This window comes from Mytilinidion resinicola (assembly GCF_010093595.1).
Source record: "Mytilinidion resinicola strain CBS 304.34 unplaced genomic scaffold BDZ99scaffold_14, whole genome shotgun sequence".
Taxonomy (NCBI): Eukaryota; Fungi; Ascomycota; class Dothideomycetes; order Mytilinidiales; family Mytilinidiaceae; genus Mytilinidion; species Mytilinidion resinicola.
The window spans coordinates 896,479-914,252 of NW_022985450.1; the positions used below are offsets into that span (position 1 = coordinate 896,479).

Sequence of the window (17,774 nt, forward strand, 5' to 3'; positions counted from 1 at the left end):
AAACTGCTCTAGCGCTTAATCTTAAAGAAACGACACACATTTTTGCTCTCTCCCATACTAGCCGTTAATCCTCCAAGTGCGATAGCCCACAGGAGCGCTCGTTGATCCTCCCAAACACACTCAACATGTCTATTTCTCTTCCTACCGCGGCGGTCCTATGCCTGGGCGTAGCGGTCCTCATCTACCGCCTGAGTCAGATGGGGAAACGGCTCCCCAATATGCCTCCGGGACCTCCCACGCTCCCTTTCCTTGGGAACGCCTTACAGATCCCCCGCGAGGGCTTTTACAAGAAGTATGCCCCAACACGATATCATGATTGAAGCAATATTAATGTGCAATTAGGATGAAAGAGTGGGCTGAGACATATGGCAAGATCTACTCACTGACCGTCGGCCCCACAAACATCATTGTTCTATGTGATCGAAAAGCGGTCCGGGATTTGATCGATAAGAAGTCTGCGATCTATTCTGACAGACCCGCGGACTACGTCGGAAGGCTACTCACAGGTGGGGACCACACGCTTATAGATGACTATAACGCGGAATGGCGAGAGAAACGCAAGCAAATGGCCCAAGTACTGTCTCCCAGAAGATGCGACGAGCAACACTCTCCTATCCAAGAGGCAGAGGCTAAATGCTTGCTGCTCGGCTTTCTCGACGACCCCGAACATTGCATAGAGCATATCAAGCGGACCACTGCTTCGATTGCTGGCATCATTACTTATGGCCAGCGAGCCCCTACCATCGACCATCCATATGCGACGCAAGTGTTCGACATTATGCAAGAATGGACCGAAGCGATGGGACCTGGAGCCAACCCCCCCGTGGACGTTTACCCCATCTTCAAGCTCTGGCCAACCCGCTTTGCTCCATGGAAGCAACGCGCTTACCGAGTCAACAAGAAGATGGATGTGGCATGGGCCGGAACTCTGAATGCGGTGCGGAAGAGGCGTGCAGTTGGTGACAAGCGAGAGTGTATGGCTGACTCGCTACTGGTAGAGGTGGAGAAGAACCCCAATTACATTCTTTCAGAGCATTCCATTCAAAACCTACTCGGCGAGATGATTGAGGGTGGCGCAGACACGACAACGGCGCAGCTCTCGACCTTTCTTGTGGCTATGGCGTGCTACCCTCGTGTGCAAGCAAAAGCGCAAGCCTTGATCGATGAGAAAATCGGTTCAGGCCGGTCGCCCACCTGGAAGGATTTCGACAGCCTCTCATATATTAACGCCATGGTGAAAGAGGGATTGCGCTGGAGACCTGTCACTAGTGTCGGGTTCCCCCATAAAGTCCGGGAAGGTATATGTTTCTGAATACGTCTTTACGGTGAAAGAGACTGACACAAAACAGATGACACTTACGAAGGCATGCTTATTCCTAAAGGATCAACTGTCTTTGTTCCTGTTTGGTATGTATCACGTTGATATGAGCAGATGGCCGTCTAGCTAATTAATGGCAGGGCTTTGAACCATGATTCTGCTCAATTCAAGGACGCTGAAGAGTACTGGCCAGAGCGATATGATGGGTTCTCGAGGCTGGCCGACTCTTACTCCGGCAGCGGAGACTATGAAGGACGAGGTAAGCGGCTTATCCACATTGCGTTTTCTTTTGAAAAGCTTGCTAACTGCTAGTAGATCATTACACATACGGTGCAGGCCGACGAATCTGTCCCGGTATTCATCTCGCAGAGCGCAATCAGTGGCGATCCATCGCCAAGATCCTCTGGGCTTTCAAAATCTCGAAAGCGAGAGATCCTGTCACTGGAGAAGAGATAGACATCGACGTTAATGCGTACAAGTCAGGTCTCGCGCAATCCCCGCTACCTTTCAAAGTTCACATAGAGCCCCGTAGTGTGGCGCATGCCGCCACGATTCGTCGGGAATGGGCTGAGGCAAAGGAAATCTTGGCCAAGTATGAGTGAGGGCCGTCATGGTTTTGTCTCAAGTTTTTGTAGACGTAACTTATAGAAATGAAATCATGAAGTCTCGCGATATACCACTCAACTTTCTCCCCTTTTCGAAACCAGAGTGATGAGCGCATTGGCCTTTTCGGAAACAAAGCGCATCTCCGACAGGCCAGTGATGAAGATAGTTGGAGGAACTTTAGTATGCAAGCTGGCTTTCGCATTTCCAATAGATATGGCACTGTAGTGAGACATCCCCCCGCACCTGCTAGGCGAGCGCGCGGGTTTCTTCGTAATTTCTGCACGACACTCACGCATAAGGAAGGTATATCGCCTTGAGAGTACATTGATGCTATTGAGATTTGTTGTCGTAGCTTCGCCAGTGCAGTGGGACAAACGCCCCCCCACCCCCTCCGCAACTGTTAGGCGGGTTTCTTCTTGACCCACTGGAAACACACGATAGTCGAAAGGATGAATGCTCCAAGTTCGTTCGGCGTTTGAGTTTGCTGTTTGCTGGCTGTGTGTATTTCTTCCTTATCGTTGGCTTCATCGTGGTCGTACAACTCGACACGACGGTCTTCTTCTCGCAGCACCTACGGACTCCAGCCAATGGTCTTTGGGGGTCCATATATGCTCTCAACCCTAGCTTCCCGCCATTTCCCCCATTTCAAGTCAAAAATTTCCAAGTCCGTCTGGGATTTGCCGCCGTCAGTGTGTCGCCGTCCTTGATACCAATGCGAGAAGTTCCATGACTCGCCATCATCACAATCAGGATCAGAGTAATTGATCTCAGTTTCGAGACTTCCAACATACAATTGTGCATCCACAAGAACCGAAACCCGCGAAACCTCACGACTTGCTAGGGTTTCGCACAATGCGGGTAAACCAAATATGTCTCCATAGAATTGCCCTGTAAAAATCATCTTGATATGCAAGTCGTGGCGCGCCTGTCTCTGAATATTTGAGATGAGGAGCAGCCATTGCCCATGATCTTCTTCTTCAGAGACACCGTAGCCGTCAATAAGAAGAGACCGTATATGTCGTAGGTGATTTTGTGGAATCTTGGTGAAAGTTTCCCATATACGTTTTACGGCACTGTCTCTAATGTAGAATTGATTGCGGCCGTAGAACGTTTCGACGGCGAGGGCGGATATATGACGATTAACAGTGAACAGTGCAGCTGCGTTGCGGTTGCAAACACAAGTACTTGAGTACTGCACGCGGTCTTCCCTATTGCAGATGCATTTGCAGCACGGCATGGATGTGTATGGCATAGATATGTTACATGCCCAACAACATCCATTTAGCATGGCGTCGGTCATCCCTCGGCCAGCGAGTCGTATGCCGCGGACGTCTGTGCTGATGTGGTGGAATCTCTCGACTCCGTTCGTGAAAACTAGGCCGGTGTGCGATAGAACCATCATCTGCAGCTCTACTGGCAATTTCAAGAAAGGAAAACTGGCGTCGGAAATACGTTTGTCCGTCTGCACCGTAGGAGGCGTTCTTGTTAGATCTTCCACAGTGGATTTTAAGAGCCTCGACATCGCTTCTTTGGAGCTATCCGGAAAGGTGCGACGGTTCCCAAGCTTCAGTCTCAAATTACGGACGCTAGGCAACTGCTTAAGAGAAGCCAGTACGATCTTGGCGGTATGCAAGTCTTTAACGTAGCACTCGAAGCCGAGATCTAGCTGGAAAGGTGTGCAATGCATGCTCAACAACATGCATACATCTTGCCACATCTTCTCACAGCGAACAAAGTATTCGCATCTCTTCGCAGAGGTGCTCGAGACAGCCGATCTCGAATTCATGGCGAAGACGTGCAGGAACCTAATTGCAGCAAAGGCTCGATGACTGAGTTGCGAGAATCGCTGCAAGGTCCATGGATCATGTGAAGCCAAAGCGAAGGTGTTTTCTCCGTAGAGTATATCTGTGGCCTCATCGTGGAATTTGCGACAGATGTAGAGGATGGATATTGGTAGACGTCCATGCCGGCAGCCGTAAGGCATATTCCTATCGCCGCTCCGGAGGGCTTTCGAGATTTCAGCACCACACCATTCCAGAGTCCCATCCCATGTTTTTGTAATCTCATTACGCTCCAAATGGATCAACTCGTTGTCATCCCATATCAGACAACTTTCATGGAGACCCTTTGGTTTCGCAAAAGGAGTTCGGAATATGTCTCTATCCCGACTACTGCTAGTTATTTTCGTGCGTAAAGCTGATCGGACATAACCGCACTAGACCGGCTTCTCGAAAGATCTTTGCTCGAAGCTGAGGCGGGAGCCCTTCCAAGGAGGCCGGTCGTTCGTGTGGAGCCTCAGGAGTTATCGTAGGGCCCATTGTTTTAGGATTTAGCCGAGCGTCGGGAAGGACGAAGGGTCGCGTGAGATGGTGAGCGGCGCCAGTCCTCCGAATAGGCTTTGTGGCAGCAAGTTGTTCTACACCCCCTCTTTGCGTCCGGTGGTCACTCTCTAATGTCAAGCCACAGGCTTACCGTATAAGGGAGCAACTCCGGTCGCTTTTAGGGGGGAATAGCAACGTTCTGGCCAATCAATCCTCAAGTCGGTTAAGTACTAGCCCAGAAAAGAGGTATACCAGGATCGACTCAGTTTAGCGCTATGTTCACCGGACGTAAAGAGAGGGTATATAGAAAGGCTGGCCAAGAATAATGGCGAAGAGGCTAGTGGCGCGTATAGGGTAGCAGGACACAGCGGCGCTAAGTCTTCGAGCGTATTCTAAGCTTCGTGGCGGGAAGTCGTTTCTTAGGCTGAGGTGATGGAATCTAGTGTCGAGGCTGAAGCTAGTGGCGCGTATAGGGTAGCAGGACGCAGCGGCGCCAATTCTCCGAGCGTGTTCTAAGCTTCGTGGGGGGAAGTCGTTTCTTAGGTTGAGGCGATGGAATCTAGTGTCGAGGGAATTCCATTCGAACATGTGGTGTGTAGCATGAGTCAGAGCGCCGCCGGCCTGCCACGGGAAAAGTTCTGTGTGCACGTTCCCCTTACTAACAAGTTGATGTGATGAATGCTTATGTTGAGGAAATCTCATACAAAGGTATGAACAGGTGGTGCGCGCGCACTTGCCAGATTAAGTGGTGAGGATGGAGGTGAAACAATGCATTGAACGAGGTAAGTGATGTATTGGATGAGCATCTATCTAGGCTACGTACGCCGTATATATACTCTGTGTGTGTGGAGGCTTACGTAGCCGTACCGTAGAACTGTGTGGGCTAAGTATAGGAACCGTGTTCTATATTAAGGTAGCAGAGCTAACCGTACCATACTCCGTAGGCTAGCTGGCTAAGAATACGTACTCCGTCAAGTGGGGCCGTAATAATCACGTGACATGCCTCAAGTTAAAGTAGGTATGACCTCCCCACTAACAGGCTCATTTTAAAAATGAAGCGGTAGTAACTAGTCTGAGAAGCTGTGGCAGCTGTCTGCAAAGGTTTGACCCTCAATCCACCGCAAGCTGCAGAATGGGGAGCACGTGACTAGCGACGACGCGCAACCCATGAGGCAACATGACAAAGACACTTTTCTTAGAATCTCAGCGTCTTCGATGCCAATTATATGCCTGAGTATCGACCCAAATGTTACTATCGTATGCAGCGGGCCCAGTTCCCTAAGCGATGCGGGCTGTCGATAGATGTGACTCATCCATGATGAGCCGTCTGTCGACCTTGACATCCCTCCCGTGTTTTTCAAAGCCGTCTCGAAACCAACGCTTGAAATCAAGCCCCGTCATGACTCCCTCGCGGTCCCCCCGTCCAGCCGCAATGGTGAGTTTCCCAAGCTTTTTGCACTTAAATATTGCATCGAAGTGAAGATACTTCATCATTTCGTCGATGTTGTGGAAGTATCGCACCACATCCCAAGCCGCAGAGTAACTGAAGCCGGGATCAGGGCCTTGGTCAACGCTGATATCTTGCGTCACAGTGATCTCTAGAGTCGTGATGTTTGAGCACTGCCTGAGGAAGTCCACTTCTTCGCTACCGCCTTGCAACCAACTCCCACGGCCTCCCCATTCCATGAATCGTAGATGTCGGATGGCGCCATAGGCCTCGAAGTTCCACTTGTTAGACAATTCGTCGAGCCACTCCCGGAAACCCTTCAAATCCGCTGAGTCCCGAACATTGAAGATATGCCCTTGGATGAAGTATGGCAGGGTTTCTATTCGGAGTTGTTGGTTGGCACGGGATAAAGACGGAGTAGTCGGAAGATGGCTGAGTGTGAGAGAGATCTCCTCCGGTGTCTCGGCGGGCCACAGGAAACTGTAGATGTGGTCTCGTAATTCGCGTGGAAGGGCTAAGATTGGGAACTTAACAGTGTTAACGGATATAGGATCTTCAGGGATAAATCTAAGTTTGTCTACCTCCTTGAGTTCGAATTCCTTGCTCTTGAATGTGGATCGAAATAGCGGGAATGGTACGCCGGTCTTGTGTGCAGGCCCGGCAGCATTTATCCAGTCTACATTGTCTTTCGCCCACTGCGGTGCACGCTGGGCGCAGTTGAGAGGTTTGCGGGGTGGCCCACGGAGTGGGCTAACGGGCGATGGCCTACGGAGTAGACTAACGGGTGATGGCCTACGGGGTGATGGCCTCTTCGGGGGTGGTACGTTCGCCCACATGGTTGGTTGAGGTGGGGTGCGGAAGGTCGGGGATACGAAGGTGAGGTTGTTAAAGTACTTTGTGTGACCGGAGGGATACACTTTGGTTGTCGCTATCGAGGCTGCTACTGGGGGCCGCGTGGTGAATGGTTGAGCTACATGAACTTGATATTAGTGCTTTCACCTTCTACTTAGGAGTCCAAGTCCTACTTTTCAAGCCCGCACTTCTCCCCCCACCCACACTTCTGACTAAACTGCGTGAAGCTCTCATAATCTTCCAACACCAACAGAGTACGACTGTCCGTAGTCGTAGCAAATATGTCGGAGAATTCAAACAAGGCTCCCGAGATCGGCCTCTCCGCTGGTAGCGTTCTAGGACCTGGGGAAGAGACCTCCGCATCCGAAAACGAGCTGCAAGAGCCACTTAGCCTAGGACAGAAGCCAGTGAGTCTCTTCCACAATTCATTTTACATACCGTACCGTAGCTAACAGAGAGAGTTCCGGTTCTTCGACCTGCCACACGAGTTGCGCGATCTAGCATACAGCTTCGCTTGGCCAGATGATGCGCCCCGAAATGCGACCATCCGCCATTCGCCCACTAGTGATGACTGTACCGTTGTATTCTCTGCTGGGATTCCGAGCCGTGTCAATCGCCAATTCCACACCGAGACGTTCCCGTATCTTCTCAAGGGGCACCGAATCCTCGTCGACGACTCCGTCAAACTTCGAGGTTTGATCAAGTGGCTTTCATCTAATCCTACCGGCTCCAGCTTTGACGCAATTCGGCATCTCCGATTCACAGGCAACGAAATTTCATCTCGTTGGGCAAGCCCGAAATGCTTCTCTTCGCGCTCCCACAATCTACAACTCCTGCCAAATCTCGTCATCAACGAAGATATCGAGTTCATGAAACTATGCCCTCGTCTCACAACGGTCCACTTTGATAATCACCTTTGGAAGCTTCGTTCGCTGGTCGGTCGCTATTATGCGCAGCTGTTCGGCCCCTTTCAAACTCTGACCGACGCCGTCAATTTCTTCCATTTGGATGGACTGTTCGAGTGCTCGAATCTGGAAAAGATCGTGATCTACCGCCGCGCTATCAATACCACAGTCGATGAAGAATTCGCAGAACGGCTTCAGAAAGGTTTCATGGAGCGTGGAAGGAAGGTTGCGATAAGAGTTACGGGTTAATGAGAGGGGTAGTGTGCCCTTTCCTGGTGCCCACGATTTGATACGTTGACGCTAGTTCCTCCAGACGTTCAGCTATGAAGGTGAAGGGATCAGCCGGGATGAATTCTCTCACGGAAACAGGAATGGAATTTTCCCATCTGGAGAACGGAGATGCTCAAAGGACTATTGAAATGTGCGAGTCTGTAGTTCCCGAGCGGTACTCAAAGGTATAACAGAGGGAAAGTACTGCTTAGGCTGAAGAAGCGACAAATTAATAGCCAGAAATATGCGGCCTCGGCTTAGCTCTAGCCTGCTTCTTCGAATGATCACATAGCCCCAAAGCTTGTTATGACACTATCGCATTGCTCATAGGAATAGCGTGACGCCTCGCTTGCTCATCTACGACAAGACAATTAGAGTATCCATTTTGCAGAAATGCAATGGAGTGGAGTGATTTAGTGAATAGGTCGAGCTATCACCGATGGGGTTGCCGGATCGCCTTCTAAAGCAGTTGTCTTTCACGCGAGTCTCTTTTCTCCCCGCCACTTTATTTGGCCGTAGACCTTTGAACACAAGCAACCACCACTCTGCCGCTAGCGGTCCACTCCTTCTACCTGGAGCAGTGCCGCTCTTACTCGAACCCGGGTCTACCATAGTCACGACCGCTGAGCGAGATAACGTTACTATCACCGACCCTCCCGTACTCGGATGGGTGCACTATTTCATTAGCCTAGCCCTAGAGCGGTACAGGAGGATCTGGCCTAGGGCTACATTGTCAAACCAAGAACCAGAACCAGAGCCGGTAAAACTTCCCAATTCTACCATTTCTTAGCAAATTACTAAGATCACAGTTTCGCTTCCTCGACCTTCCTCGCGAGCTGCGGGACATGGTATACAGTAGCCTTTGGTGCCCCTCCCGAATATACGTCTGCCTGTATCCCAGCATGCTCCAAGACCATACGATCATCCCCGCATTGTGCTTCGTCTACCGCCAAGTACGCCAAGAAGCTTCTATTAGCTTCTTCAAGCGGGAGCTTTTCAAGATTATCAGTCTTATAGAGCTTGAAATCTTCAAGAAATGGCTCGCAGCTGCCCCTGACTTCGCCGGATCGGTTCGACACTTGAGCTTCAACTTCAAGGGCTTTAGCGACTTTACAAACCGCTGGAGCAATGAAGCCAACTCGAACGAGGATACCGAATTGATGGAGCGATGCCTAAACCTCCGAACGGTAGAGATCCATCACTCTATTCGTCTTCTCATCACACAAGCAATCAATATATTTCCAGTTTCAGGGATCACACACGAGCAGGGAATTGTGTTCAGGTGTAATGCTCCTCGGAGACTGTTTAGTTTATGAATTACAAGATGTCATGCTATGAAGTAACAATCCTTAGCAAAACCATGAAGTGGTGATACAGGTCCCCATCTAATCCAGGTTTTGCGAATACTTTGCGTCGTGATCGCTTCAAAACCGCAGAATACAGATACTAACCCAAGCCAAGTCTCGTCTAGCAAGTACACGACTGATCACCGATTCCTACAGTCGAGTACCCCTACAAGAGAACTCCACCATCCTCATGATCCGACATTGAGTAGAGGGAATCTGCTTTGGCATCGTCCTCCTTCTCATCATCGCTTCCACCTCCCTCGGTATCACCGTCGATGCTCTGCTCGGGACCTTCAACAGCAGTGTCGTATCCGTTGTAGGATTCGTCGTACAACCACTCATCGTCTTCTCTGTCATACTCCTTTGCGAGTGCATCTATGTCATGTGCCTCGCGAATCTCTTGCTGCTTGCGGTCTGCGGCTGCCTTTTCCTTGCTCTCTGTATCACCGCCAAGCACGAGTTCCAGCGCTTCTTGTAGAGATATATCGCATTGTTCCATGAGTTCTACGACCTGCACTTGGAGCACAGGATCTAGATGCTCCAGTTTCGTTGCCACTCGAGCCGGCAGGTTGAGACTCGTTCCGGGCGGGATGGGCTTGCCCTCGGCATCGATCGGGACGGCGCGAGGAAGGGGGTCCGACTTGGGTCCATCTGGCTGCGGAAAGTCATACCCTCCAGAATCTTCGTGTTCGTGGAAGGGCTTTATCACCATCACCTTCCCTTCAAAAGTGAACAGTGCCTCAACTGCCTCGAACCATGAAACTCCTGTGTCTTGAATCATTGCTGCAATTTGGGCATCGAAGAGCGGATCCTTTGGGACCCTCACGTAACGGGTATCGCTTCCACGTTTATCCCAGGATGCCATACGTCCACCTGCGGGACCAACAGCCTATACCAATTCATCAGTATGAAACCGACTCGGTAGTGGCGTGACGTAGTATACGTACGACATAGATATAGTCGTATGACTCGGTGTCTTGGTTCTGGGCGGAGTTGTCCTCCGGTAGGTCTGTCAAGTCGCCAGCTTCATCGAACGGATGGTGCTGATTGGGATGAGTCGGGGCGGACGTAGACCCGTCCGGCTGGGGAAGCGGGTACCGGAATGGATCCTCCTTGGCTTGATCGACACCTTCGTGCTCGGCGGAGTTCTCGGTCGATGTGGCTTCCGCTTCAGTATCATTCACTGTACGTGGAGGCACTACGTTCTCTTTGTTGTCCTGGACCAAGGTTTCATCTTCGCTGGTCTGTGATTTGGGCGGTGTGGCCTCAGTATCATTACCCTTGTTTTCGTAAACGGCAATGGCTCCTTGTTCGGAGCGACTCTCAGACGGGATGGGCTCCTCAGCATCTTGCTGCGTTGGGAGTGCAGTTTCCACATCTTTAGGTTCGGCCGTAGCTGGCTGCCACCAAAGAGTCTCACGCCAGGTCTGGCGCTTGACTGGGCCCTGCGAAGAAAACACAGTGTATGCACCATCACCGGGCTGCTCGGCTGTCTTCTCTGCCGTGCGGTTGAGTATGGACATGAAGGCGCCCATCTTGGGTTGATGGTGAGCTGCGGTTCCTCCGGAGTCTGGGCAAGCGGTAGCGTCTGCTGGTGTCAGTGGCCGTCGGGTGGAGTGACGGGCTTTGAGGGCAGTGAGGTTAGTCGGAACCTACGATCTGGCGGCTGCTCGCGCGTATCACATGTGTCGGCTGCGTCCTCGTGCTTTGGTGGTGGTGACTGGAGTTCTACCATCCTCGCAGGGGTTGATTGAGTGATGAGCGGATAAGGACGGCAGAGAGGAAGTTGAATTAGAGAGGGCGAGATGGAGGGGGAAAGCTTACAGATAACATGCAGAACCAAGGCGAGAAATTTGATATGGCGAGAAGGGTTCGTTGATGTGGGGCTGTCCTTCATCGTCAACATCTCTAAACAACGTCCGTGCGTCATGTTCGCACGGCCGACGGCATGTGATATCGTCTTACCCTTTTCAATTTGTAGAATAAGCAGAGTTGAAGCAAGCTCAATGCGACGATCTGCACACTCGTTTGCCACTGCATGAGGAGCTTCAAAGTATTTTCAGCGTTCCGAATAAGAGAAAAGTTGGGCATTTTGGATAACTGGTAAACTCGTGAGGCTATCCCAGACAGCGTCAACAGGGTGTACGCAGATCAAAAATATGTTTGCTGACCCGATTTCTATTAGTACGTTGGAGCCCCATAGACAGTGGCAGGAAAGCGTACGGATATCCTGTGGCAAGGCACTGTAAGAATAGAGTGTTTACCTTACCTACTAACAAAGACGAAATTCTATGCATTTTTCGATCTCCTCTCGATCTTCTACAATACTGCAGCTCAATTCTCCATCTTCAACATCGCGATCTGTTTTCTCACTTCTTCGACATCGTCCAATGGTGCCTCGTCTTCTTTCTCTTCCTCGCCTACCTCTACACCTTGACCATCACCACGATCCGGAAGCCCCTCATCATCCTCCTCCTCATCCCCCAAGTTTTCCAACCCATCTTCCCCAGGATCGCCTTCGTCTTCCGATTCCAATTCCATCTCAAAGGAGTCGCACCGTGTTCGCGCCTTCCTCGCCAAATCTTCCTCAAAATCCCTCTGCATCCTCCTCTGTATACGATCTGCGACTATATCTAGCTCCTCTTGCCGCGTCTCCAACGAGAGTAGACGGGCTGCCAAGGTTTCCACTTCGCTGTCCGGCACGGTAAATCCTATGTATCTTAGTGCATCCGCCTCCTCAATGTCGTAGCTGATCAGCACCTGAGCCAAGGTTTCACTGGATGGGTCTTCGGTCGCTTGGAGCGTATCTGGGTCGGTGCTGTTCGCGTCCACCTGCTCAGCCCTCTCTGGGGCGTTGACGAGGCTTTGGTTGACGACTTCTGACTCATTCGGTTCTTCAAGCGTAGACCATGTAGTGTCATTGCTGTCCTCCTGCGCCTCCTCTTCCCCATCGCTGGCGGGCGATGATGAACGGGAGGGCGGTACATCATCGACGGTCTGGTCACCTAGAACCTCTCTCCTGTCTTCCTCTAGGTCGACTCTAGGATATCCTGTAGGCAGAGGCGGCGCATCGCCCTCATTTCCTGCAACACGTGGGTCCGACGTTGACTCTGCTCTCGCGGAGACCTCATTGCTTTCCTGTTCCCCGGTCTGGCCATCTGGACTGCCCATCCGCACAGACTGTCCGGAATCTGGCCCACCGTAGCCCGTCGTACTATGTTCGTGAGAATCCTCTACTTGTCCTTCCGGAGATGGTGGTGGGCCTTCCGCGCTCTTTTCTAGCATTTCAGGAACGGCTTAGTGGATTTGGAAATCTGAAGATGAGGGAAATGAGCCAAATTTGCTCTTAGCTTTTTGGAAAAATGGGAATCTTTTTAAGGTTCCTCAAGAAAGAAATAGCCACATTTAATTGAGCCTGAAACAAACGCAAATGCAAACAGCCAATCACTTAATAAACCTCTACTAACGTGGAATATAGTATATGGTTCTAATGCAGACCAGGTTCAGAGAAAGAAAATAATTCGTCTTGCTGTCAAGCTCTACGAAAATAATAACAAACCTGAGTGTCTCGCTGCCTGCGTACACCTTCTAAGCACCGTACGAGAGGCCTCAAAGTACTTTCGCGAAACCAAGCGAGATGAAAACTCATTGTTTTGAACAATCCCTAAACCCAGCAAGGCACCCCATATGCTTGCAGAACACAGTTCTAAGAACAAACCAGTCTCATGTGTCGCGACATATGTATACACATCTATAACTTTCTCGCCTCCGGTTCTCACTAAGAATAACCAAATCCCATGACGCTCTTAGCCAAAAGTGACCACCCATATATACGTTTGTCTCATATCCAGTCTCTACGCCGCAACCTCCCCCTTCTTCCGCCCCTTCCACCTCCTCTTCTTCGTCTCTTCTTTCTTCGCCAAATTCTCCACGCTCCCACTCCGACTCCCTCCACCAACACCCACACCCATGTCACTGATGACACCACCAACCGCTTTACTCGCACCGATCTGGATTCCTTTCATACCGTATACCCCACGTCCACTTTCGAAGCTATTCCGCGACGGCGACCTAGTCGACGCAGCAGAGCCCTTGGGTGAGCCAGCGACCTCGTCGCTACTCCACCAGCCCTCCGGGCGGGACGTCGACGTCTGGTTCGTGAGCTGAGTGCCAGATGGCGAGTCCTGCTGGTGAGGCGGCGAGTTCTCCGACGTAGAAGGTTGCGCAGACGCCGGCATCACCGCAGCGGCGGCACGGGCAGGCGAAGGCGTATGCGTGCGTTTGCCGCTGCCTGAAAGGACACGCGTGATGGAAGTTTTACGATTCGTGTGCGCGGGCGATGGAGTTTCCGGGGCTCTTACCGGAACATGCTGATGTGAGGTGTTCTGGCTTACCTTTGTCGCGCGGAAGGCGGCTGGGCTGGATGAGCTCTCGTCTTCGTCCTCTTCGTCGCCGACGTCGCCGATTTGTTTTCGTTCTGGGAAGGCGTAGCGTGCTGGCGAGCGGAATTCCCGCCTTTTTTCTTTCCGGGTTATGCTGCCGCTTGGACTGGATGTGTCGCCAGTCGCGTACTCTTCCAGGGCGTCGAAGACGTGCGGGAAGACGAGTTCGTTGACGGAACTAGCCCAGAGGAAGTCGAGATGTTCGTAATGTGGGATCTCTTTCGCAACGGTGTGGCGGGGCAGCTCGTGCAACATGACGTCTATATCAACGAGACTGTCGGACCCGCCGTAGACAAGCACGATTGGAGTTTTGATGTTGCGAGTTGGGAATTTCGCAATCTTGTAATACTTGTTCGGGTTCGTGAGGGCTAGCGAGGGGGGCGCTTCGTCGTCATACATCTGGAAGTGACCATTTCGGATAATCTGAAACCAATGCACCACACTCTTCGTGCTAGTGAACGAGTATAGATGTGGGTATGCGGCTAGCTTTTGATGTGGGGTGATGTTGACGCCCGTCCATCCAAAGAGGAAAGTAAGGGAATGGTCGATCAAGCGGACGAAGATTGGTGGATACAAGATCGCTTGCCACATTGTGGCTGAGCCCAGGATAGCCCGGCGACCGAAAGCGAGGAACAGTACTTCCGGGGAGGCCTTGACGAATGTATCGACGATCTGGGATGTTAGCCCCTTGGGAGACATGGCCGGAGCGAGCGCAATAAAGACGTCGACTTTCTCATTGAGTGTCGGATGAATGGAGAGAGTAGCGAAGGCTTGGGCAGTGCCTTGTGAGAAGCCGATGTAGGAGAGCGAGGGTTGATGAGTAGTAGCCAGGATGTAATCGATGCTGTCGGGGATATCATGGAAGGCGAATTGGTCCATTGAGAAGTTCCAGAATGCTGTCGAGGTTGGAGCGCAATGGACTGACTTTTTGGAGTATTTATTTCCGCGATTGTTTCCGAGCTGTACAGTATTAGCAAATGGTCTCTGAAAGACGACTGGTAGGGATAGAAGCCTCGTTGACTGGTACACCGAACTAGTAGAACCGCATTTCTTTGGCACTGCAAATCGTGGACCGTGGGAAGAGTTCTAGAATCGAGGGATGGTCCCAATTGACAAGAAATATATCAAAACTCACCCAAACGTCGTATCCTCGCTCCACCAAAACAAATGGCAAGCACCTCTCCCTCTCCGTCAAGCAGACCCACACCTCGCTATTCATCATCAAGCCATGATGCATATAAACAACCTTCTTCCTCACAGTATCCCCATTTGTTCCATAGTTGACCCTCAGGCCCTCTTCGCCTCTCCGATAGGCCAGTCTATGCAGCCCAAGTAAATATCCGTCCTTCGTCTGCACAATATGTTCCTCCGCATAGTATCCAAACAACTCGCACAGCTCGACGAAGTCTGAGGCATTGGCAATGCTGGAGCTAACTGCCTTCTTTTTTTGGCGTTGGCGACGGCCTTGCGGAGTGGACAGGTAGTTGAAAGCCCGGCGGGTGGCTTTGTAGCAGAGGGCTATGATGGGGGTCGGTAGCATCAGGGTAATGAGCGCAATGAGAGACTCGAGGGTGATGAGGAAGAAGCTGAGCATGAGGGCGAGGTACTCGCGGATGTGAAGCCGCGAGAGGAATGGAATGTGAGGCATCCTGGCGGTGTGGTCGAGGTAAGAGCACTGTTCGGGGAGGTCCGCTAGAGTGCTATGTGAACGATCTCGTGTTAAGCTTCCGGGCTAAAAGTCGAGTATGCATGCTCACCGCCAGTAGCTGCTGGCAATCGGACGATGGCGATGCACGCGATGGTCTAGGCGGTGGTGTTGAGGGCTCCACCCCACCTCTGTTTTGTTGGTGGACTGGACTGCCTGCCCCTGGTTAGAATACCCATGACGTGAACAGCGAAGTCCCGAACATGTGACAGCTGCAGCCGGCCGGTCTTGGCAACGGGCGGAACAATTCCATGTCGAACCATTCGAAAACCTCACCACCACGCCTGCATCTACAGCTCTGTATATCGACGCGCCCTATGAATCGGTGACCTGAATTCTGTACTTGAAAATATCAACACGCGCCATCATCGAGGCCCATACAGCCAACCGCAGCCATGCCCGCCTCCTGCAAAGACATCCGTATGCATCCCTCCACAACCTTGAAAGCTATCCAGACCCATTTCTAACATCAATATTTAGGGCAAGCTCTAGCCGCATGCCTCCAAAACTCCGACTGCATAATGATCGACCGCCACGCGCCCTCCGACTGCCTGCGACCGCCACTCAACGAGACCCTACCTACCCAATGCCAACAACTCCAAAAAGGCTACGGCCAATGCAAGCGCGGCATGATCGATATGCGCAAACGCTTCCGAGGAAACCGACCCGTGGGACTATCGACCGAGCTCGAGGGTGCCGGTTCCGGCGATGCCACAGTCGGAACAATTGAGGAGAAGGGATACATGCTGTATGCGGGCAAGCCGACACAAAGGGTGCGGGTGACGAGTGGAGACGAGGGTCCAAACGTAGTGCCTGAGGGGTATGTAGAGGTGAGGAAGAAGGATGGGGTGGTGGAGGTTGTGAAGCGTTCGGGAGAGTTGAGGAAGGACTAGGGATGGTTGCAGATGGACGATCGGATGACGACGCATGCTTGTACATATCAAGAATGGCGGGGAAAGGCATATGATGGCGTTCTTGCTAGGGCATTTTGGTTGGCATGCGATGGTTTGGGAACGTCTCCAATCAAACACTTGTTGCTATCATCTGTAAGATACTGTAAAGGAAGAGATCGAAGGCTATTCATGATCACATCTACCATAGTACGATCTGATAGTACCGTGTGAATAAGACGAGGCGCGAATCGGGATAAGTAAAGAAGCAAAATATTCCTAAACCCAAAACGTCTAAGCGATTTACACCAGCGTACCGAAAGAGTTAGACGAAATACGAGTTATATTCCGATGAACCAATTGATCCATCGATTAGTCAAGCTATGTGGTTATTTCGAAGGTCATTTATGAATCATTTTGTAAATAGCTTTCAAGTTTTGAACCCGCTTTTTTTATTGCTTCGTTTTGCGGGAAACCTTGGTATCACGCCCCAAGAAATTCACTACAAGATTTCGATGAACGCCATACTACCCAAAAGCCGCGTGCCAAAATTGACTGAACGCGTTTCTATGAACCGGAAGTCACAGCGGGCTGGTACCTAGCAAACGGGTCTTTCGTACGAACAAGAATCCAAGAAGTATTCAGGGGGCTTTAGGAGCGGGAAGCTAGATTTGGACTCGATCATTGATTTGTGGAAGGCCAAATGAGTGGCTAGCGCCTTTCTATTTCAGGTTTCGTCTGGGGTTTTATCTCATGTCATTTATGCATCATCAGGGCAAACACCACAAGGTCACAAAGACATCATTCTGACATCACAACATTGTCTTGACCTCCATACCAGCCGTGGCTTCATCTCTCTCATTACCATGACAGCACGTACAACAAACTCATTCTACGGCGTGTTCTTCAAGTTTGTCAATTCACGATATCGACCCGACTTTAGCCACCGGAGAAAAATAGTCCCTATTTGAAAAGGCTGAAGTCAACCGAGTGTTGTCGATATATCTCGTTCAGTCTGATCCTATTCTGTCGATCCAACTCTACAAGCCCTCTCAACGACGGAGTCAAATCTTCTTATAATGCTACCGCAAACCTTGGAGGCGTCCTTATTTTTTTAATACGGCTTGTCGTGCTTCGATGTACCATAGAGGACTTGGGGCAATAGGTCGCGGGCGTAGTCTGTGTACACATCTCTACCACCGCCTGAGGTAGCCCAGCAAGTCCTGTGGAAGGCATGGATCTGAACGCCTTTGAGGTTTCTGAAATCTCTGTGAAGCGCTTCACATGGCGCTAAAGAGTTTCAGAAAACCGATATTTTACTACATTATCTTGACCATTCCCACCAAGCACTTACATCTTCACCATCATGGGCATGTTAAATCATGGCGTTGGTCAGATATAGACGGTATGCTCTAGTCCAAAAGGAACACCAAAATCGTGATTCGACCCGTATTGTCGTACGGGCGTTCCTTTCCGTCTCGTTCGAACCGCAAGGCCCGTACGAGAGTGAGAATCACGTTCATTACTGGTGCAGCGGCGTTGCGTCGTGGCTAGAGGTCGTCTTTGGAAACGTCGTCCTCAACGCCGCCAGAATGGCAGAGTTTTCACGGGTCTTGGCGGCTTGCCACCACCAAACTCGATACCCACAGACAACAGGAAGACAAACAGAGGG

The 17,774-nt window shown here is 51.1% G+C and overlaps 8 protein-coding genes across 8 annotated transcripts; 4 read left to right on the forward strand and 4 right to left on the reverse strand.

The window, feature by feature from the left end:
• Positions 1-125: 125 nt before the first annotated feature.
• Positions 126-2,372, forward strand: BDZ99DRAFT_536937 (putative cytochrome P450 oxidoreductase; the record flags this gene model as incomplete). The annotated part of the gene is made up of 5 exons (XM_033726604.1): positions 126-292; positions 343-1,298; positions 1,350-1,407; positions 1,459-1,577; positions 1,634-2,372. 5 exons carry the CDS (start codon positions 126-128, stop codon positions 1,918-1,920), a joined length of 1,587 nt encoding a protein of 528 aa, XP_033574370.1. The 3' UTR covers positions 1,921-2,372.
• Positions 2,359-3,989, reverse strand: BDZ99DRAFT_79698 (uncharacterized protein). Its single transcript, XM_033728903.1, has one exon. The coding sequence runs from the start codon at positions 3,906-3,908 to the stop codon at positions 2,496-2,498; it is 1,413 nt and encodes a 470-aa protein (XP_033574371.1). The 5' UTR covers positions 3,909-3,989; the 3' UTR covers positions 2,359-2,495.
• A 1,485-nt stretch (positions 3,990-5,474) lies between these two features.
• On the reverse strand, positions 5,475-6,693 carry BDZ99DRAFT_465290 (uncharacterized protein). The gene is made up of 2 exons (XM_033720511.1): positions 5,838-6,693; positions 5,475-5,784 (listed from the first exon to the last, which is right to left on the reverse strand). Exons 1-2 carry the CDS (start codon positions 6,526-6,528, stop codon positions 5,705-5,707), a joined length of 771 nt encoding a protein of 256 aa, XP_033574372.1. The 5' UTR covers positions 6,529-6,693; the 3' UTR covers positions 5,475-5,704.
• A 132-nt stretch (positions 6,694-6,825) lies between these two features.
• On the forward strand, positions 6,826-8,007 carry BDZ99DRAFT_500610 (uncharacterized protein; the record flags this gene model as incomplete). The annotated part of the gene is made up of 2 exons (XM_033723734.1): positions 6,826-6,951; positions 7,000-8,007. 2 exons carry the CDS (start codon positions 6,826-6,828, stop codon positions 7,696-7,698), a joined length of 825 nt encoding a protein of 274 aa, XP_033574373.1. The 3' UTR covers positions 7,699-8,007.
• Positions 8,008-8,326: 319 nt separating this feature from the next.
• Positions 8,327-9,055, forward strand: BDZ99DRAFT_573241 (uncharacterized protein). Its single transcript, XM_033728274.1, has 2 exons — positions 8,327-8,479; positions 8,529-9,055. Exon 2 carries the CDS (start codon positions 8,565-8,567, stop codon positions 9,033-9,035), a length of 471 nt encoding a protein of 156 aa, XP_033574374.1. The 5' UTR covers positions 8,327-8,479; positions 8,529-8,564; the 3' UTR covers positions 9,036-9,055.
• Positions 9,016-12,350, reverse strand: BDZ99DRAFT_500611 (uncharacterized protein; the record flags this gene model as incomplete). Its single annotated transcript, XM_033723735.1, has 4 exons — positions 9,016-9,954; positions 10,013-10,635; positions 10,722-11,031; positions 11,439-12,350. The coding sequence occupies 4 exons, from the start codon at positions 12,348-12,350 to the stop codon at positions 9,232-9,234; spliced, it is 2,568 nt and encodes an 855-aa protein (XP_033574375.1). The 3' UTR covers positions 9,016-9,231.
• A 79-nt stretch (positions 12,351-12,429) lies between these two features.
• Positions 12,430-15,296, reverse strand: BDZ99DRAFT_573243 (alpha/beta-hydrolase). Its single transcript, XM_033728275.1, has 2 exons — positions 14,643-15,296; positions 12,430-14,467 (listed from the first exon to the last, which is right to left on the reverse strand). The coding sequence occupies exons 1-2, from the start codon at positions 15,153-15,155 to the stop codon at positions 12,920-12,922; spliced, it is 2,061 nt and encodes a 686-aa protein (XP_033574376.1). The 5' UTR covers positions 15,156-15,296; the 3' UTR covers positions 12,430-12,919.
• A 198-nt stretch (positions 15,297-15,494) lies between these two features.
• On the forward strand, positions 15,495-16,548 carry BDZ99DRAFT_465294 (uncharacterized protein). Its single transcript, XM_033720512.1, has one exon. The coding sequence runs from the start codon at positions 15,734-15,736 to the stop codon at positions 16,103-16,105; it is 372 nt and encodes a 123-aa protein (XP_033574377.1). The 5' UTR covers positions 15,495-15,733; the 3' UTR covers positions 16,106-16,548.
• Positions 16,549-17,774: the final 1,226 nt, after the last annotated feature.